This window comes from Toxotes jaculatrix, chromosome 12 (genome assembly GCF_017976425.1).
Source record: "Toxotes jaculatrix isolate fToxJac2 chromosome 12, fToxJac2.pri, whole genome shotgun sequence".
Taxonomy (NCBI): Eukaryota; Metazoa; Chordata; class Actinopteri; family Toxotidae; genus Toxotes; species Toxotes jaculatrix.
In genome coordinates this window covers 23,568,644-23,592,846 of record NC_054405.1, presented here as the reverse complement: position 1 = coordinate 23,592,846, position 24,203 = coordinate 23,568,644, and the positions used below count along the sequence as shown (strand labels likewise).

At 40.9% G+C, this 24,203-nt stretch overlaps 1 protein-coding gene across 3 annotated transcripts in view; it reads left to right on the top strand.

Moving 5' to 3' along the window:
* doc2b (double C2-like domains, beta) overlaps positions 1-24,203 on the top strand; it is an 88,694-nt gene that overhangs the window by 46,272 nt on the left and 18,219 nt on the right. For 2 of the 3 annotated variants that reach the window (XM_041052158.1, XM_041052155.1), the window contains exons 3-5: positions 6,796-6,819; positions 14,355-14,429; positions 22,075-22,184. In XM_041052158.1, the coding sequence (XP_040908092.1) occupies positions 6,796-6,819; positions 14,355-14,429; positions 22,075-22,184 (209 nt within the window). The remainder of the gene's footprint in view (positions 1-6,795; positions 6,820-14,354; positions 14,430-22,074; positions 22,185-24,203) is intronic. The other variant, XM_041052156.1, reaches the window with a different exon arrangement.

Below are 24,203 nucleotides of genomic sequence, written 5' to 3'. Positions count from 1 at the left end.
CTTTAGCATTGCTGTAGTCAAAATATTGAATTGTAATTAGCTGAAGACACAATTAAGGATAATTTAGTACTCCAGTATTTATAGGGACATGTCCATTTTAAAACTGCTCATTAAAACTAATTTCTACCTCTCTACTTTGTAGAACTATATGTTTTTGTTCCAGTTTAGGATTCATAAGACAAGGACTGTTCAAGGACTGTGTATTTTGATGAGTACTGGTTGAGTCCCATTTTGACCATGTCATGCTGACAGCATGAATAGGTCTAGTTCTGCAGCTTGACCCAGCAGAGATGAACCTTCCCACATATTATACATTTTAATGTGTCCCAGACCCTTAATTGCCCCTTTCATTCACCCACCCAGCACAATACAGACAAAATGCTACCTGTATTATTGCCTTTCAGTTAAGCTGCCAATCGTGACCTGCATTTTCACGTTTTCTCCTTTTTCTTTCTGTTCTATTATTACAAAGCAAGAGATGTGTCATTTTCAGTCGCTTTGTGTGTGTTTTCTTCTCTTTTTTTAGTTTTTGGTAAGATGCAAAAAGAATGAAAGAGTAATTCACTGTACCACTCTTATACTCGTTGCTGCACACAAAAATAACAGAAGCGAGAGCACAGTACTGCGTCACCTATGTGCTTGCTGCACTAATTTATTCACTCATTAATGCTGAGTGAAACGGAATTTGTTCTTGCACAATCTACAGTATTTTGTTAAAGTTCTTGAGGATATTGAGAAACCCTGTAAATATTTCTGAGAGTGTAGTGGAGCAGTTTCTGTATAAAGTGTACACATACAGTAAGAAGTCTGTGGGTCTATTGCCAGCTGCCCTTGGTAATTTACTTTGAAATTAATTTGTAAGTGGAAATGACTGGCTCCAACCCATGCAATAAGGATAAAGGTAGTAAGACAAATAGCCCATAGACTCTCTTTTAATTAAATGAAATCCTTCACCTTGACATGTCAGCAGGGAGAAAGTGGAACTATTTGATAATTACCTTTTAGTTTTTTAATAAAAAGCCACTTTTACAAGGTAAAATGAAGCGTAGTAGCTTTAGTGAGACATCATTTTAAATGCACAATAAATAAATAATGCGTTCAATCATGTGATAATATTTTAATTATTTTGAGTATAACAACAGTCTCTCTTAAAAGTACGGTATCTTTGAAGTTGGAAAAACAAGATGATAAACAGAAAAAAGTAATCACATTACTATAACGTAATTATCAATCAGTAATACTCTACTGTCCAATATAGCTTGGATGTCATTTAGTAGCCCATGTGACTGCTGATAAAAGTAGTAATAAGAAAAGAAAAAGTGCTATTTATCATTTATAAAGCACTTTTCATTCAAATGTAGTACAATGATCATCATTAAGTCATCAGTGCTACACCCATTTGACGGAGCTGCTCGATGTGGATAATGATGTAAAATTGATGGTGGGCCACAGCCTAACATTTCAGGGTCAGACATTAACTTTTGTCTGGCGAGGTAGTAAGTCTCAACTCACACTTTTACTTTTGCTAATGTCGCTCCATCTATAGTTGCACTGTCTTCACGGGCTGCTCACCACACTGAGTGACTCAGGTCACGTCCATTGTAACGGCTCACATGACAGAAATATGTCAGTTTTAGCTCCTTGAAATGGGCTTTAAATTGATTTAAAAGGGTGTGCATGCACCTAGACGAACAAAGAAAGAAACAGCAGCTCGGAGCCAACAGCACTTTCTCTACATGAATAAAAGAGTTTGGTCTAAATCTCAGCCTTTCACTTTCACATAGTACCTGGTGAGATTTCAGTGGCTTGTACAGAATGACTTGCAGTGCTGGGACATAAATAGAGTTGTTCCTGATATTACAGTAGGTTGACACTGGTAAAACTCAATAGTGCCACTAGTTTTAAAACTACAAGGTGAATGGCATTTTCACTGTGTCTTACATGTGTATTTGACATATTGAATTTTCAGTTGAAATCTCACTTCACAGCTCGCCCATCCTACAGAAAAATAGGAGACAATGGTAAAGGGCAAAGCTTTAGGGCTATAAAACCATTAATTGAGATTATCCAAGTTCTGTGATGACAGCGGTGCCTCATTATCATGAATTTGCCAAAATAGCTCAAAGCTCAGATCCCCTCCTGGCTCTGTGTGCTTCTCAGTATGACTGTATTAGGCAGCTGCAGGGGAGTTGGCTATTGTTCAGAATTTTTAAATATGAGCAGAGGCAGGTTGGGACACATGTTGCCTTTCGAGCAGCCACGATCAGGACAGGTGCAAAAGTCACTGAAATCATGCTGGAGGTTTGAGGTTTGCCTAAACCGCAGTAAGCTCCTCACTCATGGCTGCATCTCTTCTTCTGTGTCTTTCTGGCAAGATTTAAAAATGATCTGCTGACTAAAAAGTGTCAAAAAAATTATTAGCTCAAAGAATTAATTAGCAGTTGTTCTCTAATCTTAGGGTCTAAGTCAGTGAGGATGCTTCACAATAAAATAAAAGCCTCCCAGAGATGTACAGGTGGAGTCACTGTCTATGGTGACACAGTGATGATTGAGCCTATGGCCCACTGTGGCTGTCTGTGGTGACATTCCTGGAAAAACGCAGTATTAAGTCACAAAACTTCCTACTGCTGCAGCTTCACATTAAAAGCATTTAACTGGCAAAACACCCGTTGACTTTTGAAGCAGTCACAGGAAATGCAATGTGTTTGTCAGCGAGCGTAGCGCTTACCGCTGTCATTCATCAAAAACCCTTCAGCAAAACAAGACAACAATCATTCTGGGCATTTTTGGACAGTGGATCAGTTTGAAATATTGCAGGGAGTAATGGGATACAGGGGCGCAGCCACAGTGAGCTGTTAGATGAAGAGCTGCAGGCGACAGGCTGCACACCTTCAACTTCTCAGCGAGGTAACCAACTCCTCTCACTGTGCCCTGCTGTTCGCAGACTCATGCCCCGTGCAGCATGAAATCAGATCAGGGCTGCTCACAGAATGATGGAAAAATTAACTGCCTGACTTCTTTATTAAAATGACAATGGTTTGGTTTGCTTCCCCCATATTCAGTGACCTGTAACGTTAAGTTACCACCAGTGGCCAAATCAGCCAGGTCTGAAATGCAGACCTGGCTGATTTGACCTGTGCAGGGTTATTTTTTAAATTAAAAAATAACCCTGCACTCCTATTTGGTACCATTTCAGATCTCACTAAGTGACACGCTGCCACTGTCTTTATCTTCTCTCACCTCAGCTGAATAAAGGATTCTCCAGTCCCTCGTGTAATAGCATTACGTGCAGCTAAAATCAGGAAAAACAAGATGGTCTCTGACATTGCTGCGGTGGTTATACTGAAGGCATCCTCACAGCTTGTTATGCCTCACCACATCACCACACAACCATAAAATTATCCAAAGAAGTACTCGCCGCAGGAGGCCCGTCTGCATGGAAAGATGCAGCCCTCGCTCCTCTGCCATTGTTCCAGTTACTCAGTTTCATAAAAGCTTAAAAATTACAGTCCAATTCACAATCTTACACCTCTTTCTAAAAACCAGCTGCCAAAAGTCGTAGCTCACTTACCCTGAATTTCAACAATCCTCTCCAGCTTCACTGAAAATAGAAAACAACTTATTAGCACCTGACAGCTGCTCTGTCTCAGCCTTCAGTCTCCCGGTCCTCGGACACAGCAGCCTGGAAGGCTCACAACGCTTTGTTGGCATCCACATCACTGCTCCTAAGTGATTTCACTCACACCTGACTTTCCCAATTTATTATCTTATCTGGTAACAGGTGACACAGCTGATCTGAGGTCTATTTTACATTTCCCTGCCTTCACTTGTCCCCTGTGTTTTGATTCTGCAGACTGACATACACAGCCAAAACACATGAACCCCACCTGCTAAAAGTTTAAAGATGGATCACTTTCTTTGTTCCTTTTCACCCCTATAGCAGCATGGGGCTGGACATGCCATGAGCCCGTCTGTCCATCTGTTAAACAATTTGGTGCACAGTGAGATATCTCAACAACTGCTGGTCAGATTGCTCTAAAATTTGCTGCTGGACATTTCTAATACTAGTTTAAATATAGATACCAGCAACCAGCAGTGCTTGTCTGAAGTTGGACTTTTACATCCACACACTGAAGCAGTTGCAGGGCATGTCTTTGACTGATCCTGACCTGGTAAAATTATACAGACAACCTCAGAAGAAAGGGCATTAGTTATGGCCCGAGTCGGTTTCTTGATTTCCTGAGTTCCTGAAGACATTCATGGGTTCTGGGAAAAGTTACTGTGGCCAAAAAGGACCATTTGCTTCCTTCCCAGTTGGCTTCAGGTCTGCATTGCTCGCCAAGTTTTTCAGAGCTTTGCATTCTGTGTTCTGTACAGTACAACATATTCTCTTCACTGCAAATCTATCTGTTGGGTATAAAGAGTTTGAAAGGCATGGGCATTTTTTTTCCCACTCAGCAAAGTGTCAACTCTTTAAAAATTCAGCTGAGACCACTGTCTTTTCCTAACCTTACCCGAGTGCTTTGTGTGCCTACACACAACCTTGAAAACACCAATAAAGCCTCAGCTGATGTGATAGGGTACAAAATACATTGCCCACTGACTGTTTTGCAGTTAAATTCAGTCTGAATATTTTGTGTAAGTTTAATAGCAAGACTAAAAGTTTACAGCCCTGCTAGCAGCTCTGTGATACTGTATTTAGGCACAGCAGTACTTGTTTTCCATTGCATCCTGATCATCAGTACCTCTTTATCGTGTTTATCAGCAGTACAAATTCTGATCCTCAGGTTGAAGGTGGCAGTAGTAGTATATTGCTTTCACGTACTAGAGCTTCACAAGGCTTTTGTTGGCCTCATGCTTTGATTTATTGCTGATCTACCTCCTCGCTATAAGCATAATCATACACTGTCGACATCCCACACATATTAAAGTAAAGAGCCGCGGGAAGAGTTTTTTTTCTAAAGGAGGACCTCCCTCCATAGAGAAACAGAATAAGTTTCCTGCCCTTATCAGTGAATCAGACACTGTCTCACTGTTCAATTGCAGATCCAAGACCTGTTTATTCAGAACCGCCTACACTACAACCTACCTTAACACTCCGCTGCGGTCTTTCATTCTCTTCCTTCTTCTGCAGACTGCCCTTTCATTGCCCAGTACGCCCACACTCGTGTGTGGGAGCAACAAACACACACACACACACACACTCTGGCTCAGTTTCTTAGAGATGTTTTTGCTCTTTTGTATTCACAATCGTTGTTTGTAACTGTTTTCATGTCATTGGGTTTTTTTTTGTTTTTTTTTTTACAAAAGGCTTTCATAAAACAACTCGTTGTCATCTGTAATCCCTGCATTACAGAAAATGGAAAAATCATCTGGGGGAAAAAAAATCTGAGAAACATTTTATTTTTATTGTTCAACTTGTCACTTGATTTTGGCTGTAAATATTAATGAAATGTCCAACAGACTTTCCCCACAAGGCTTTTCAGAGAGGAAGAAGTGAGTACCTGCGTCATGGCAACAGTAAAATCAATTGTGATTCATATCTTAACAGTTAATACTGGTGCTGTCAAGTCTTAGACAGCAAGTGTCTGGTAGATAAACAATAAATTACAAGTGTGATTTGTCCACTGAGACATTTTTTTTGTTTGCTGTTTATTTAGACAGTGTATTGTTAAGTTAGTGCATCATCAGCTTGAAGGAATAGCTCGACATTCTGAGACGTATACAAAGAGAGATGAGAAGATCAATATCAGTCTAATGCCTGTTAATTACAGAGTCAAGAGTCAAGCTTAGCTTAGCTTAGCATAAAGGCTGAAAATCTTTTAAGGTGAAGACTTGCTGTAACAATGACCAATAACAGTTTCTCTGGCTCCAGCACAGGTTGCCAGATGTGGTCGGTCAACACAGGTTTTGGTTTAGGTCTCTTTGAATAGGCACGACAGTACCAAACCTGGCAGCCTCACGGTGACAGTGCTATGCACGTCCACCACACCCAGCTGGTGTTTGCCAAGACAGTTAGTGTATGCAACTCCCTGTAAAACCACAAACTGTTGCTGGCAGCAGAACATTTCTTTTTTTGTTTGGCTTAAACACTTTGGCACTGCGAGAAAGAAAGCAAGGACGTTTATTTCCCAAAATGTCCAACTATTCTTTTAAAGTTGATGGCTCCACTTTATCGTTTCAAATAAGTAATTTATTTTCCAGTGTTGTTGAATGTGTACCTCCCCCCCAGTGTGGAGGTGTTGAAACTTCTGCTTAATTTCTCTGCCTTTGTCTGTGAATCGTGGGAACGTTTGTGGGCAGAAACACCTGCCAAAGTCCTTGGTCTGCCTTGAAGTCAGCACGTTGATTCAAAACAGTTTTTTTTTGTTTTTTTTAAACTTATTGTCACAAACTGTCTCCAGCTTTTCTCTCCATCTGCAATTAATTTAATTCCAAATTTAAATTAAGCAAATAACAAGTGTGTGGTGTCGTTTACTTGAAAATGACTGTATCAACAGTCCATTCAAACTCAGTATGACACTGATCAATTTTTCCTTTCAGCCTGTTTCCACAGAAAACATTTCAGCAGCGATCTGAGCTGTGTAAACCAAACAATTTCTGAGAGAATACAGACCGCTACTGCTTGATTTTCTTTCTGTCTCCATCACAGTTTTTTGTCTTGTTTTATTTGCATTCAGCTGCTTCAACAATTTCACATGGTCAATGTTATTTTTCTTTTTCTCCTCCACTTTACTCTCTTGCATGCTCTCATCGTCTCTGTGTGTTGGTGCTTTGTGTTTGCTGGAAAAACAGCTTCCCGTCCCCAGATACAAGAAGGTAAGCTGCTGAGATAAGCTCAAATCCCAACCAGTCCCCGCTAATCAATACTCCCGTCTTATCTACCCAATGTCCAGACCCAGTGAACCCTGATCAAAACCATCCCCGACCCATAGTTAACCTCCTCTGAGCTCCCGCTCATTACCACCGTGATGTGATTCAGTTTGCAACAAAAAAAGTTGTGTTTGTTGTAAATGGATGTTTAATGTTTCAGCTCTGTTCCTGTGTTGGTCCCGTTCTTCTGTGGTCGAACAGTGTAAATAATTACTCAACAAGACAAGTCAACTAATTAAAAGTGAACACTGATAACAAATAGTGACAGGAGCATACACCGCGATGTGGTGATTGACGGCGCTGTACTGAAAGGTCAAACAATTTACTGATTAATTAAAGGTAAACTCCATCTTTAGATACAAGATGCTGTTATACATCAGAAATCAGTGTTGATCGTGCAGTTATTTTTAATTAGGTTGTGTCACTTGTATTTTTGGTGAAGCCTTTTTTTCTAACTTGCATTAGTGAATTTCTACTTTTCTCAGAAAGCCTTTCCAAAATAAGTCTATGCTTGTCTAAGTAGTTTTTTTGCACAAACTGCAAGTACAATGGTTGAGAGGTCAATGTTGTATGTGTTGTTGTTTGCAGGTGAAACTGGCGAAAATCTTTTCTTCATTTGCTTGTGTTTTTAAAAGCTGCAGTGCGTTACGCTTCTGTTTTCAGTGTGTTCACGTTGAAAACACCCAAAAAGGCCAACATGAAGGCTAAAATTGCTCAGTTTGTTAGTGTAGTGTTGACTTTTTTCCCCCCTCATTGAGAAACAGAACAGACAAGCTACTTTCAAAAGTAAGTAAATAAATAAATATTTTTTTTAAAAAAAGGAAAATTGTGAACTGTTGCTCCTACTGTAAAATTTTGCTTTGCAAGATCTTTCTGGAGCTGAAAAGTACTGGAACTGAACACAATTACTTGTATTTCCAATGTGACCGCACATACAGTACATTAGTTAAACCTAGCTAAAATTAGAATGTAGTAGCGTTGTGTACTCTGGTCTATTGAGCTACTTCTGACAAAGAAACTGTCTGTTCTTCTTCTATAAAGCTTATCCTCCTGTATTATAATTCAGGGTTTGTACAAAATGGCAGCTCTGTGAAATGTCTCAGCCTGTGTCTTCTGTGTTTAGCCGTTTATCCTTGAGAACCAAAGAAAGCGTGCAGCATTAGTGCCGTGACGAGCAAGTTACCTTCCAGAAGCTGTTTAAACGGTAGTTTAGTTTGTCTCCTTTATATCAAATCAGCCTCTGTGCTGTTTTCCACCAAATCAATGAGACGTTATCAATGACCCACGTTATCAATGTGTCCCAGTGTGACCCCGTGACACAACCCCTACCTCCACCCCTGTCCGCCTTACGCATCTCGATCATTCAGCGATGACATTTATTGGTGATGAATGGGACCCATCTGCCGGCTCTCCATGTTGCCTGCTTCCATCACTACGGGATCGCCTCAAGTAGCCTTGACCTGAGCACCTCCGCTGATCCCAGGTGGCCCCTGAAGCATTAACCCCTTCTTTAACGTGACTGCAGGTCAGCTCCCTGTGGATGAGATCAATGCGCCGTCTCATCCATCCTGTTATCTGCTGCTCCTGGTGATTGATGCCTCCTCCACCTGCAGGTTACCAGGCCAGTCAGATATGGTAATGAAGACATATGCCCTGGCCGATGAAGAGGCTGATAGCGCTGCAGAAAATAAGCACCCACATGGTGATGAAGGGCTTAGAAAATAAACATGAACAGTATTTGCTCAGAATAAACTGTATGTTCTGAGGCTTGATATATTTATAAGATGACAATTAATTGATTTATGTAAAGAAAATGCTCCATGAGAAGACCAAAAGCAAACATGCACAGAGATACAACAAAACAAACAATAAAAAATCTAAACTGTATAAATAATAACTAAAAACAGCCATGGGGTTAATAAGAATGGATTCTCTTGCAGTGCACACCTTCTTAACTGTTAAACATACACTTAATGTTTTCAAAATCTTTGACAGAATATATGAGATCCATATTGTATATGTCTACGAGGTGTGCAGCAGGTGGAGGAACAAGACCTTGTTATTAAAATTTTATGCTGTGATTATATCGCCAACACCAGAGCGGTGGCAGGAAATTAGCAGGGAGGGAGATCCATGGCTGGATGCAAACCAGTGGTATTGAACCGTAAACAAACAGTAAAACATTACCTCTTAACATGTCACAGTTACGTGATTACTTTTTTCAATAACGAGTAGTTTAGGGGATTACGAGCTTGTTTGCTGTTTTACTGGGAGTTTGATGGACAGTGTGACCCTGGACCCTGGTGTAATAATGTTGCTGGTCTCGATGTGACGTGTGTGGAGGCTTTGGAGTCGTTTGAAAGCGCCTTAGATGGAGCTGGGCTGAGTAATGTAATAAAATACCTCTGCTGTTGAAAATACTTCTTATAAATTAGTTTTAATGCAAATTTCTCTGATAGAGTTTATCTTATTCGACGTTGATAAAGCTGCATATGTATGCTCTTTGCAGGATTTGAATGTGACTTCAGTGTACTTACTCTTTTTTTCTGTTCATTACGATGTTTTCAGTCCGGCTCCAGCTCCAACATGACCACACATGCCAAGCCCCACGACACCCCTCATTTCCTCTGAAAGATGTCAAGGAAGCTCATAATCCCCTAAACAAAGGGAGCTCAACTTCATTTCACAGCATTTACAGGCTGTTATTCAAGGGAGCTGTTATGAATGAGTATGTGTGAGATGGGAGGTGTGTGGCTACGCTGATGCATGTTACCCATCTGCCTTTTGCAGCGGTCATTTTTCTCCAACCCTCGGTAATTATGATCAACCAAGTATTCACAGGCTGCTCGCGCAATCAGCAGCATGACGCAGCTGTCTGTTCATCCCAGTCCAACCCCACGGAATGTGCCTCCGCTCAGGTGTTTGCTGAAGGCAACAATAGAGGTAGATAAGAAGACAGCACATTAACCTCTCCAATCAGCTCTCATGGTGCCGTCTCAGTAACTCTGTGTGGAAAACACAGTCAAAACATGTCGCTAAATATCAGCAAAAGGAAAAAATATCTCAGCACCCACAAGTGTTACCTAGTAGATGAAAATGAAAATCAGTTAACAAGGAGTCACAGACGGGGTTACAGTTTGAGAGGCGTGTTAAGCTTTGAGCTGGTTTGCGCTCCTGTTTAGTTCACAGAAGAAGAAAAAAATAGCAGTTCAAAGTGTTTCTATTTCGGATCAAGCATGTTATATATAGCTGAATATTTTACGTGTTTGGTTCACCCGGGCTGCTCCGCGTACGAGGGAGGAGAAAATAAGAAACAAGATTGAGATGAAAGGGTCACGGCTGGCACAGAGATTGGTTTGCAAAGTGAATGTTGACTGTGTTGCATCGCCTGATTTTCGCAAGCCACTGTACAAGACCCCCTCCGCCTCTCAGTTTTGCCTTAATTTTGTTGTTGAGCGTTGTGTCCCTCAGCGCACAAACATACACAAAATATTCGATCTTAAAGATGGACGAAAACTTTCAAAATGGCATGAATTCCCAGCAGCTCGGTTCAACCTTCTGGCAACGCACAACTTAGCCATCAAATCAAAACGCGGCTCGGTTTTCTTTTATCTCCCACTGTGAAGTCATCGTTTCACCACCTCGCTTTGCAAGATGCAAACCAGTGAAAGCCTTTGGCAAATCTGAATTCACATTTAATGATCATAAAAGAAAGACTGAGACTTTTGGTAAGAAATTCTACACATCAGAGTTTGATAATTCCACGCAGTCTTTCTCATCTATTAATGTTAGAAATCTGAAATACAGCACATTGATTACCGTCCATAAATCTCAAGCTGTCATGTACTGTGGAAAAAGCACCTTTAGATGACGTTCAGGTCGCAAAGTCCTCTCTGGCTGTTCTAATTATGACGGCAGCAAAGAAGGAAGTACAGGTGAAGTTACAGAGTCAGTTAGTCCACACAGGGAGGAGGTCGGGGTGGATGGATGGGTCAGTACAAGTTTGAACTTTAAGTCGGGAGACTGCTCCTCATTTCCCATCTCATATCATTCTGTGGTTGTTACTGTAACCATGACAACGGATGCCCTCTAACCTTAAGGAAGTACTTCTTCAGTACAGTCTTTTCAAACTATCAATCCTTCCCCAGTCAAAGCTCGTTGATTCGGGAAAGATTGTGGCTTGGATTAAATATAAACGCACATGTTGTGTCTCAAGTCACTGTGAACTTTTTCTGGATTGAACCAGACCAGGATCTTTCACAAACCTTAACCACTGTGAGAGTTTAAACATAACCCAAAAAAAAAAAAAAAATGCTGTAGTCAGTTTACAGCAAGAGTGGATATTCTGGCAAAAAAAACAAACAAAAATAAGCACATTCCACAACATAAGCAAATTCAGTTGTTGTTGAAGTGATAGATTACTGCATGGAGACATATCTGGCTTAACTCAAAATCAAAAGCACCCAGAGAAAGTACCTGTCATGCAGTTACTCTTTCCTCTTAAACTGATTTCACAGTCTGTTTTTAAAACATACAGAGTCTCTTCAGGCTCGACTTCCACTGTTCTTTCCTGAGATGTCAGAGAACTAAATATATCCGACACTATGTGCCTTCAAAATGTGGATGTTTATGCGAGCCAGCTAAGAAATTAGTGTCACTGTGGTTCTGTTTTGTGCAGACAGGATCTAAAGCAGTAGTGTTGCCTTATTAGAGACACAGTTGAGTGTGTCATTTTGCTGCCAGTAATTCCTGCTGAGAGCTGGGCTTTGAGCCGAGCTCTTCTGTTAAGCTTGATAATTGTGGTTGAATAGACGTCATATTTGTTTTGTTTTTCCCTTTTTGATCCAAAGGAAAAAAAAAAAACATAAAGACGGGGAACAATTAAAATAATGATACTAGGCTGATAATTCAGAATTTTCCTTTTTGCATGAGGGCTGTTTTCAGAGATGTGAAGTCTTTGTTATTTCCCAGATGAGAAATGAAACCTTTGTCCTGAGAGATCACAAAGCCATGGGGTTTTAAGCTTTATCATCATTTATTCTGTGTATGGCTTATTATTTAGGATGTTCAATTCTGCTGTGTGTGTTCCTCTCTTTTGAAAGTGAACAGCCATCTTTTCAGGCCAAAGACAGTTGATATTACTCTTTCTTATTATTTTCTCTTGTATTTAACGTTATATTAATTATTTTGCTTCAGTTATCCACCACGAACAACACACACTGTGAAGCTTTCACTGAGAAGCAAGACTCAACATTTTACACCAGTGTTCAGCAATCACATGGGCTGAAATCAGTTGTAGGAGAATCACAGATAACAATTTTTTCAGCCTCCTACCATCTCTTCACTTCCCCTTACATATTCTACATGTTCCATCTATATGTCCACACTCTACACCCACCGGTGTACACGACCACATTTACACTCGCACTTACACTCCCCACATCTCCCCTATATGTACTGTAAAGTGTCTGACATTTACCGTGTTATATGTTCTGTTTGTGTTGACTAAATAACGACAGAAAGAAAAAAAGAAAGCCAACATTACAAACTCTGAAGCCTTTGAAAGTTAATGCGAACAGTTCCTGCAGGTGTCCCGAGTCTTGTTGATGTCTTTACAAAGGCAGTGGTTGAATAAACTGTGTTACTACACCTGCTGATGTATTGTCAGGCCAATACTGTGCTTCCAGAAAAAAGACAAGTCAGACAGAAAGACAGCGTGATTGGTCAGATGTTCATCCTACAGCAACATAATCAAGAATTTGTGAATCTAACTTAACTTACACGATGGTCTAAACTAAACGCTAATTCACACTGATGAGAAAAGTAACTCTGATTTAATTAATAGTAAATTTGTGGCTCATGTACTTGTTTTAATTTAGGGATTTACTACACAAGTAATATATTTTTGTCCTAAGACATGTTGGTCTTATTGAAATGTAGAAGTAAAAAACAAATTGACATAGAAATCACAAGTATTATGTGACAATCTTGGTTTGTCATGTTTTAAGAAATTCTCCCACCTAATATGAAAAAAATGTTGGTAGAACATCATGAAGTCATTCTCATAAAGCCAAAATCAAGGCTGATTTTCCTGTTTGCTGAAAATCTGACATCTGTCAGTGTCTGTGGCACAAATTATCCTCAGTGGTGTCTATAAAACCTAAAAATTCAAGGACTCTGATCCAATTTAGGCTTTTTCCCTCTCGGGGGTTGGCAACTTGAATAATCCCGTCACCACACGAGTTCAAAGAAAAGCAAACTTGGATATTTTGACTGAGGTTTCATAGCTCCAGTTTGTTTAAGTTCTTCTATTTATTTCCCCTGAATTTCAGTTTGGAGCCTCTTTAGGTTCTTTCAGTGGGCACCCACATGGTGTTGCTTTATTCGTTCGTTGTATGAGTGACCTTTACACCCTGTGCCTTCTATGAGTCACATTGATTTGCTCTTCAATAGAATATAAAAACCTCCTTTTTTTTTTTTTTTTTAAACTCAGTGTCATTGTTTCTCAGGGCCATGTGGAGGTTTCCTCCAGCTGAGGTGGTTCTGTACTGAATGTCTCACACCTCAGAGACAAAGATTTTATGCTATGATTTATAGGAGAAAGAATAATGAAGGCGCTGCAGAAAACCGGTGAGAAGTCAAAACATCTGCACACCGTGAAAGCTAATTACTGTCGCTCGCTGTGGATTTCACAATAAGACACTTTAAGCTGCTCTTTGTGTGTTAAATTCAGATTTACATGTCCAGAGCAAAACAAAACCCAAGTTGTGTGAAAACATTAACATACTGTAATGATGTTCGTGACTACAGGCTGTTTTATTTTGCTATTCATACCGATGGCGTCTGTTATTTTAAGAATAATAATGCAGACTGGGTTATTGTTCAGAACCATCTGCTCAGTCCAGAGCAGGATGTCTTGAAAATGATGGCCTGACTGCGACGACACTGTGTATTAACATTCAAGGAGGATTTCTCATGACTGTGATGACCTTTTGTTCAGTCTCGCCATCAGGTCAAAATCTGTCTTTGACCAACACTTTGGTTCCTGTGAGCACATTTTGAAAACTATTGAACATATTAATAGGTTCAAAACTGGTGGCTCTGCTCACTTTTTCCAGATTTTATTAAAAGATGTTGCTTTTCATAGTCGCCAGATGATGAATCCTAATGTTTTTGGTGACCCAGTGACCCCCTGACCTTTCATACCTTATCATACCAAACTCATGTTATGGTCCTCAGGTGATTCATTCTTCCCGTTTTAGACCCTCCATAAACTTTCTTTGTGCACAGTTGTCATTTTCATTAAATTAGCTTTTGCCAGAGGATGAATCAGAAGGTTTTTGGTGACCCTTAATCCATTATATGGGGGCTTAATTAAAACTATCACACAAAAATATAATATAGTATTGTCAAAAGTTACACTGCAAAGGAACTTTTTTGTCACAATGATTCATGAGTGCTTCTCTGTGATTCCTCCCCAGGGGCTCAAACCGATGGACCACAATGGGCTGTCAGACCCCTATGTCAAGTTGCACCTACTGCCTGGCGCCAGCAAGGTACGCACCATGTTAATTAAAAATCTGTGGTGGATTTTTTTTTACTTTCAGTATCTTTTTCTTCTTCTCTCCTAAAAAAAAATAATTTAAAAGTGTATTTCCCAAATGTTGAAGTGTTCTTTTAATTCAGGATGACAAGAATGAGGACGAACAATGAGGTATCGAGGAGTTATAAGAACAGGAACAAAAAGAAAAATGTGCAGTCATGTCCACTCTGCATCCAAAGAGCGTTTAGAAACCTAGTTTTAAATGCTGCTCGGTGTCAGTTTCCAGGAAGACGTGCACCATGTTTTGCTCTGATGTCTTCTTGTGGTTCACTCCAGGCTGTAAATAGAACCAATAGAAGGCTAATAGACTATTTCATGATTCGGAGAGCACCGCAGTGTGGATATGTCAGTGCAAGGCTTCATTAATGTAAACAACATTAACTGACTGACCTAATGTTCCCACTTTCCAATGATGTGCTTCACTTGAGAAGACCTTGCCTCTTATCATCATGCTGCGAGCCGAGCTTTGGTCTGCTCAGTGTCACAAGTGGACGCACTTGAAGACACATAACTTATGTTCTGTTGTATAAGAGACACTAAAACCCCCATGAGTCTCCATGCGTCAGACTCCTATCTGTGCTTTTCAGCCAATGTTGTCACGCAATGCGTGTATATAAAAAACAAAGGTGGAAATGCATCTTAAATTTCAAAAATGACTCACCGGTTGTTATTTAAGAGACTGAATTCTTTAATTTGCTTGCGTCTGACGGCAGGCCTTGAGGTTAATTTAATCCTTTCATTAAAGTCTTCAAATCTAATATAGATCCTGTGAATGAGTACATTCCACAAAAGCAGCTTACTGAAAGCTGAAGCTGTGCGATTATCCATCTACCTGACTCATATCTCCCTTTCTTCTAATTCCTTTTCACACTCGTCTCATTCGGTCTTTTGATCCGAACTTTGTAATTGTTTCTTGTCTGCTCTTGCCACAGAACTTCCGCTATGACTTCAGACCAATGGCGTGCATGTAGTTACGCATGAACGTTGTGTAAAAGGGGGGGGTGAGTGACCATGTAACTGTGTGGTTTACACGTTTATAAGTACCATGTGAATTGATCAGTGTTAGCCAAATCAAACTTTTAAACTGAAAGGCAGGGAAACTACAGGATTCATCCTCTGGGTGCCATGAATGTCTGTACTAAATTTCTCAGTTGTTATTTCATTCAAACAAAGTTCTGAAACAACAGACTGACGGTGGGTGGATCGACAGACAGTGAGGCTAAAAGTAAAAAGCTGCAGCGAACCAAAGTTTGAGAAACTGTAGCACATATGATGAAGGAGACTACAGCACAGGAATGACCCTTCACCACCAAGAGACCTAATAAAAAATAAAAAATATTGGGAGAAATAGTGTGAATGATATATTTTTCTGTGTGTTCTAGTTTTCATGATATGGCTGAGAAAGTCTGCAGAGCCAGTATTACTACTGCAAACCTGTTGATCTCACACTGAGGCTTGTAAATCAACAGATAATGCAGCTCCGACAAAATGACCCCTCACTGTTACACGAACATGCAGAGGCTGAGAGACGCACGATAACTCTGACTTCATCGTATCTCTCAGCTAATGCTGAGGCTGTTCTGCATCTCTGGGCCTCTTGCATCTCTGCAGACAGATGGAAACAGTCATCACGTCTGCCATGCGTGTGCCATCCTTCATTGTTAGCGATGCCACTCTGCCCACTGTGTGCTCAGACAATGTGCTGTGACTTATATTGTGTAGTCAATGTAAAAATCACTGTGTTTATTTAACATTTTCAGTCTCCTCGTGTCAGGCTGGAATAAATTACCGACTGCTTCGTGTGTGCAGACGCTGGTGGTGCTTTGTTGTGACACAACATGTTTTGCCGAAATTTAAAAATGGACTAATTAGTGACAATGCAAAGATAGAGTTGTGATTATTACCATGAGAATGTGTAATTAGCCATTCAGAAAGTGAGGAGGCTCAGGGCCTGATGACTGCAAAGAAACAGTAGCATAATAATTGTCACACAACAAATGGAACAGGCCAATAAAACAAACCAAACAGTCTGCTGCGGTAAAACAATGAAAGTGACTGATTGTGTCTTGTAGCCCATTCTATACCCAAAGATGGAGCACACACTGTAAGTACTGCGCTCGTGGATCAACTGTTACGTGTCAAAAATCTCATTGAAATCCACATTTTTTTGTCAAACTGAATAACTGAGTGTTCATTAGTGAACTTTACTGTGTGTTGGGAGGTGCACTTTTTCACTTGGTCAGAGCCAAGCTGCCGCTCCTGGTCCTCTCACACAGAAAGGAAGGATTAATGTAATTAACTAAAGAAAGAATTAATAAGGTGAAATGTTCCTTAAATTGCTGTTGCAAAAAGGATGCACTCTCTGGTCTCTGCTGATAAGACGCACGTGCACCACTCCAACCTCCTTACTTTTGTATTCACTACATAAAGGGCACACTCCTTCCTATACTAGTAGTAAATATTGGTTTCCAGTATGAGCTACAGAATCATCTAATATGAACATATTTCCTGGGGGGGACAGTCTTTTCTTTGACTTCGCCTGCAATATTACAAACATTGATTGACCACTTCTCTCCGTATCCATAGGCTTTAGATTTTAAAATCACTCACCGCCCACGTCTTCAAAGGCTGAAAGAGGTCAAGATGCACACTTTTTGTTAGCTACAACACTGAGTCTGGCTTGCTCCTCCTGCCATCTGCTGCTTTTACCAGCTCTCCATCCCGTCCCTGCTGATAAAGTGGTTTTGTACATCTTCTGTGAATGGATGCCATGGCGTCACAGAGAGCGCTCACATCTTCAAAAGACTTGTTTAAATGCAATTTGTAAGCTGATTTAAATGTACTTTTGAAACTTTCTGAACAGCACAAGCTCTCTGACAAAGTTTTTGGTCTCTGTGTAAAGCCTGGCTTCTGCACTGTTCTCGTTTGAGATCATTTGTCACTCACAAAATGTGACCGGGTTTGAGTTTATGTAAGGGGTGTTCCTTTCTTCATGTGTCCTGCCATGGTGGCTATCACCGCTAATGCCAGCTACCCAGCTCCTTCCAGCTTAGTTGAGAGAGTTGCAGAGCAGACATGAATTTATATGAAAACGTCATGGATTATTTGATTGGTAAGTGAAATGAAACTCTCATGTTACCTCTGGGATTTGTCTCCTGCCTCAGTAGGAGGCCTCACAGAGGCCTCTGCATATTCCTGCCAGTGAAACAAGATGCTGTCACCTTCCCCCTGCTCTGATATTCCCTCAGCTTGCTCTCAAAATAATCATTAGGCTCGGTCTAAGAGCCTCATTAAGACCCACTAAAGAGGTCATAAGTTCTGCTTGCAGTCTAATCAGAAGTGAAGTTTCACGCTCTGCTGCAAAGCCAGATCATGGTTTCATCTCCTCTGAGACCACAATCAAACACAATGAAATGCCTCTAATTATTCCAGAATAAACTGTCGTTTGCTGACAAGGATTAAATACTGTAAAATGGTGGTGTTTTCACAGAGATGATGAGCGAATATCCATTAACCATTAACACTTCCATACTTAATGATAATAATAATAATGATAATACATTTTATTTATAAATATTTTCAGGGTAATCAAACCAATGATAGTAGAGATAATACAATAAAAGTGGAGGCTGTGGGAAAGAGTGTGATGGTGGAGGAGGTCGGTTGGGTTGCAGGGGGGGGGGGCATGTTTATGGAGGGCTTTGTGAGTGAAGAGGAGGACTTTGAATTGGATCTGTTGTAGGACAGGAAGACAGTGAAGCCTCTGGAGGTGAGAGGTGAGATAGTCAGGAGAACAGGTGTGCAGCAGAGTTCTGGATGTACCATGGTTTGTTGAGGTCTTTGCATGATGTACCATAATGAATACTGTTGCAGGAGTCAGCTCTGGATGTGAGGAATGGATGGAGAGTGATGGACAGAGATAAGCTCTGTTTTTGTGTGTGTGTGTGTGTGTGTGTAAAAAGGCAGTGCTGGAGATTTGATTGACGCGGTGTTCGAAGGAGAGTTTGCTGTCAAAAATGACCCAGAGGCTGCTGTTGAGCGGTGAGAGAGAGACAGAGTGGAGTTATCGATGGTGAGGCCGAAGCATAACACGGATAACATTAAGAAGATCCAGGTGTCACGACTTTAAACCAACAGTTTTAGGCTGTTTAAGTTAATCATCTTTAGGAGGGACCTGATGTGATTTAAGATGGGCCTCTGAACAGTCTAAAGCTGCAGTGTGTGCGCCTGCAGCCCGCTGATTCTCTGTTCTCTGTGTCTTAACCTCGCCACCTCTCTCACCATGTCCTTCAGGTATGTGAGCCATTTTAAAGCTAGTTAGAGCACACATCCAGAGGTCCATGCAGAAATAGTGCAATAATTGGCTTGAAAGGAAGGCGTTTTAGCCTCTGCAGCGGAAATGACTCGTGACACCAGTTGCTCATTTGTAGCGCTGCCCTCCGTCTGTGAGCAGGTGGTGGTAGTGAATTATTTCCCCTGTAATGCATGCTGATCACATGTGTAGAAGTGGAAGTGGTTTCCACCACCCTAGTTAAAAACAGCAGCCTGTCACTTTGACATGATGCCATTTCAAGTTCGGTCTTTGCAACCCTTTAATCAAATACTTGTTGTATTATACCTCAACCTGCTTCGTTGTGATTTATCGACGTCCCTTCTCCACAACTTTCATCTGACGACATTGTAATTCAGCCGGTCACTTCTTCTGCTTCTCACCATCCTGCGAAGAAGTGTGTTTAAACACTTAGGAACACCTTGACCTTCCTATAGTGGGTGGGGACGCTGCTTTAGACAGTGATGAAGTAGTTAAACAGACTTTCTAAGTGCCAAACAAAGGCAACCCGACTTGCCTGAGGTTTCTGAAGATGTTTCGCCTCTAATCCGAAAGGCTTCTTTAGTTCTAACTGGCTGGGAGCCGGGGGGGAACAGGTCCTCTGACCTACCCGGCCATCATGGGAGTCGTTAGGGTCACTTGAGTCACGGTGTGAATGGATGTTAAGCTGCCTGGGGAGGAATCTCGAGACTGCTTTGTAAGTGGCTGATAAGTGGTGTCATAGACGACCTTCTCTGTTTAGAGATGGTTGTTCTAGTTTGACTTTCAAACCGTCTTCTATAGCCAAAATGTGAGAGCATTGCTGTCCTCAAATGAGTCCGCCTTTGTCCTTCAGATGCAGATGGATGTCCACATTGTCCATCCCACCTACAAAGCTGTACTCGGTCAACTGTTGCTCCAACAGCTGCCAATAAGCAGAACGTTTGAGTTGCTATTTGAATTGCTGCACAAATCAGAAACTCTGATGCTGTTTCAAAGCTCTGAAACCAAACTAACTTCATTAATGCACAGAGAGACAGAAGTCAGAGAAAATAAGAGTGAACAGCTTGGCTAAATGAAAGAATAAACTGTGGGCATATTTGAAACACTCGGAAAATTTTAAACATTTGCAAGCTGCTCATCTTGACAGATTCAAGGATGGGGATGGAAGGAAATTGGGGCTTATGACAGAATTAATGCACTGTTAATGTTAATGCAGAGGTAATGCACTATTCCAAATCCTGTTTTAATCCAACAAGATCAAAAACGAGGAAAAGCCTGTAATCTAGAACAGAAAGAAGAAAGAAAAGAAATGAATAATTAATGGAAAGCATGCAACATTCAGATTTAATAATTAAATTAAATACAAAAAAAAATGTTATTTGCATTTTGTACAAAATGTGGTTATCAGCCTTTTAAAAACATTTTGAACACTTTGTGTGCGTGTGTGTGTGTTTGTGTGTTTGTGTGTGTGTGTGTTTGTGTGTTTGTGTGTATGGGTGTGTGTGCAACACCCTTCCTGTGGGAAACAACCACTGATTGAGGGAGAAACAATCAGCGAGAGGCTTATTGCATGGAAGCCTGCCATCAGACTTGCAAATAATCACACCAGCTAATTGATTAAATTCAACAGAATCACATGTCCTCACCCATGACTCACAAAACAGTATCATCACCCTCATCTTGTTATGTGGGTTATGCAGAGGATTTCCCCGCACAATATTCCGCTGATAGACCTGTGTAGCTTGTCTCAGTAATTTTCATCACCTCGCTAGATTTCAGTTGATGCAAATCTGAAAAAAAAAAAACGAGGGCAGTGAAAGAAGTCAGTGAAAATGCTGTAAAACCGCTGCTTTGATATTTATTGATGCAATTCCTGCTTATCGAGCCACTCAGTGACTTTTTTTTGTCTGATATACCCATGAGGGATCCTGCTCTGTACAAACACGGTAACAGAAGATTCATCTGGAGAATAAACCCTGATTTTTGTCATGTTTTGAATCTTCATTTCATTGGTATTGACGACTCTGAACTCCGAAGAAGAGACCCTTTCTGGATAAATGTTTTACAAACATCATACACAAAACCACTTGATCACAAGGTGTTATTTAATGCTATGTGAATAATTTGCAGTTTGTTTTAGTTTCAGCTTGGACTATTTTTCTTTTCAGTAGAGAAATCTAATTTAGCTTTGCACTCCTATAACATTGTCAAACTAATTACAAACAGTTTTTTTAACACAGAAAATCGTGCCAGGTTTAAGTGTATGTGTAAATGTGGTTCTGTAACAGTTCAGTTCTTCTTGTCACTTGTTTGTCCAGAACTTTAAGTGAAACCTTTGTTCATCCGACAGTCTGAGCTTTATCTGGACACGCAGCACAGAAGTGTTGGGTCCATGGCTAAACTGTTCATCAAGAAATAGCTACAGCATGTGACAACAAATTGGTGTTGGCAGGACAGAGCCAGTCTAGCTGTTTCCCAGCTTCAATACTTAAGACAAAGACGTGAGAGTGGTTTCAATCTTCTCATCTCACTCTTGGGAAGAAAGAGGATAAGTGTTCCTTTAAAGTGCCAATTTTGAAAATTGCACTAGAGCTGGCTGTGGTCCGACCCTCTATTTCAACTTCTCTTACTCAGTAATAAACATTACTTATATTGTATTATTCCAGATTCTGTTGTTTTCTAAAAACCTTAAGGTTTGCTGTTTGTCATGTTGTCTGTGTGTATCAATAATAAATGACCTGAGGTCTTGTTTAGGTCCTGTTTTGTTGCAGCCTGTTGGTCATGTATAAAAATATCATGGTCAATGGTCATGTTTTCAGAGAATTTAATTCTGGACAAAGTTCTGAGTGAAAACAGTTTTCTCTGAAACTGCAGTGTCAACAGAAACAAGCTGAGCCAGAACTGAGCCACTGTGACTGACTTTTAACTTCAGAGTATTCAACGCATTGTACTCTGTGTTTTTCAGTCACTTCCTGCGTTGCTTTGATAATGCTTGTCACTGGTAAATACAGTCCACTGTTTATTTTTCATTCCCAGCAGTGCTCAATATGCAGCGATGAGCTTGTGTTTGCGTGCGTGCCACCAAACATCAGTGCACTGACAAATTCTCACCAGGGCAGAGACGCTTTGCACACGTTGTAGGATGTTTGTATAATTCTGGCAGCATCTGAATGAAAGTGACACCTGAGGGACGAGGTCTCCGGAGCCGTCAGAGGGAAACAGTATTTACTCAGTTGTAACGTTCAGTTCTCTACAGTGGCCAACTTCTCTCTGTTTTGTCTTTCAGGCCAACAAACTTCGAACCAAGACCCTGCACAACACACTCAACCCTGTTTGGAGCGAGACCCTGACCTACTACGGCATCACCGATGAGGATATAGTCCGCAAAACACTCAGGTAAAGAAAGAAAGAAAGAAAAGGAAGAAGGAAACAAAAGGAATAGGGGAATGAAAGAATACAGGGAAAGATATGGAGGAAAAGAAAAAGAAGCAAATGAGAGGAGGGGAAACTAAGGGAAAAGGGAGGAAGGGATGAAAAGAAAATGGAATGTAAGGAAAGCAACGGAGGGGAAGAAAGGAGGGAAGAAAAAAGAAAGGAAGTGGAAAGGAAATAACAGGACTGGACAAGAAAGAAATGAAGGAAAGGAATAAAAGGAATTTAGGAGAAAGCGGAGAAGAGTTTTGCCTCGGTTTCTGTGGATCTGTTTTGAAAAGGTTTAGAAAGTCGTTGTCACGGAGCCGTGATGTTTGTTTCTCTTCTTCCCGGCTCCTGAGGTAAATCACTGTATCGCCGCCTCTGTGTGGCAGTGACCGTATTAGCCAGAAATGACTGATGTTGTTATTTCTCCTGTGTTTCCCTTTTCCACTACAAATGATACGGGTTTCCGTGCCAGGGTGAAACCTGAACGCGTGATAGCCCCCGATCAGAATAACAGTCGGGAAATCCTTTACGTGCGTCTCATCTCCAAACAGCACCTTTGTTTGGGTGAGACCACTTCCTGTTTTGTTGGTTATTTATGTTTCACTACGACACCTGAGAACAGACTGAAACCCGAGAAGAGAAACTTCTGCCTCCCATGATAAACATGACACTGTTATGCAATGGAAGTGTTACTTCACTGTTCTTTGCGCCTTTATTTTTACCAAAGTGTCAACGCCGTGCAATCAAGTGGTGGAAGTAGATTATATAATCACATGCATAATCATTTTGGTATCTACACCATGTTTCCCAGTGATAGGTGGGCCGTATTCAGTGGAGGATTTTGAGTTTGCTTTAGTTTTCTATTTCCCCCCCAAGCATCTGAGTAACTACTCTGTGTATGTACGAGTTTGTTTCCATTGTGAATGTGGCACTGTTACACAGTTTAGTCCTCATACTCCTGCCTGTAGCTGTGCCAGGGGCCTCATTATATCATCCGACAGTCTTGTTGTGTTTGCTGTACGAGGAGACAAACAGGTGTCATGGCAAAAAAAAAAAAAAAATGGCACTGATTGGCTGTAGAGGCCATTTTTAGTCAGTGTCAGTGTTTTGGTCTGTCAGTCAACCGTTTTCAGACTGAAATATTCCAACAACGATTGGAAGGATTGCCATGAGACATTCAACACCATTGTATCATGGACCTTAATTAATCAGAGAATGTGCTGCGTCTCAGCTGGTGAAGTAGTTATGGAATCGCGGTTATTGATCGGCAACGACAATCAATGCTCTGCAAACATTTCATGTTTTTACTGTGTAGCAGAGCAGCAGACACATGACTGCACTGAGCACCCGAACAACACGGCCTGTCTGCAGTGTTAGCAACGTTTCACAGGTGTGAGTCTGATCCGATGGACACACCGAAAATCTATCCCCACAACAGAGCCCTGTTTAACCGTCTTCCAGAAACAATAGACTGTGAGAAGGCCTCCACATTTCCCAACAACACCACTCATTTATGGTTGTAAATTGAAATTTGATGTTAGCACCATCTGTCCCTGTAGCAAACAAGTTATTTTTTTTTTATCCCTTAAGTTTCATTGTAATTCTGATTACACCACGTCCCCCTAAAAGCCACGGTGCTTATTACTTGGCACCCCGTGGCATGAGTACATCTGAATTACTCATGCCATGGGGGTGCACAAAGGCTGCATGTTTTCCTCCATATGGCCGGCGATTACGCAACAAAAACCACTTGAAACTACATGAACTTGATTTGGTCATGAGTGTGAATCATGTCATGTCATGTCAGAGCTGTGGGTGCTCACACTGCGGCCGCTCTCTGCATTTATTGAAGACATATACGTCCGCTGAGAGCAGCATTGTCCGCTCCACCAATAATTGACTTTCATTATAAATGTAATGAAATGGCAGAGAGGAATATAGATCTCCAGTCTGGAAAGTAAAAACACGAGGCACAGTGTGCTGCATGTGAGCCTT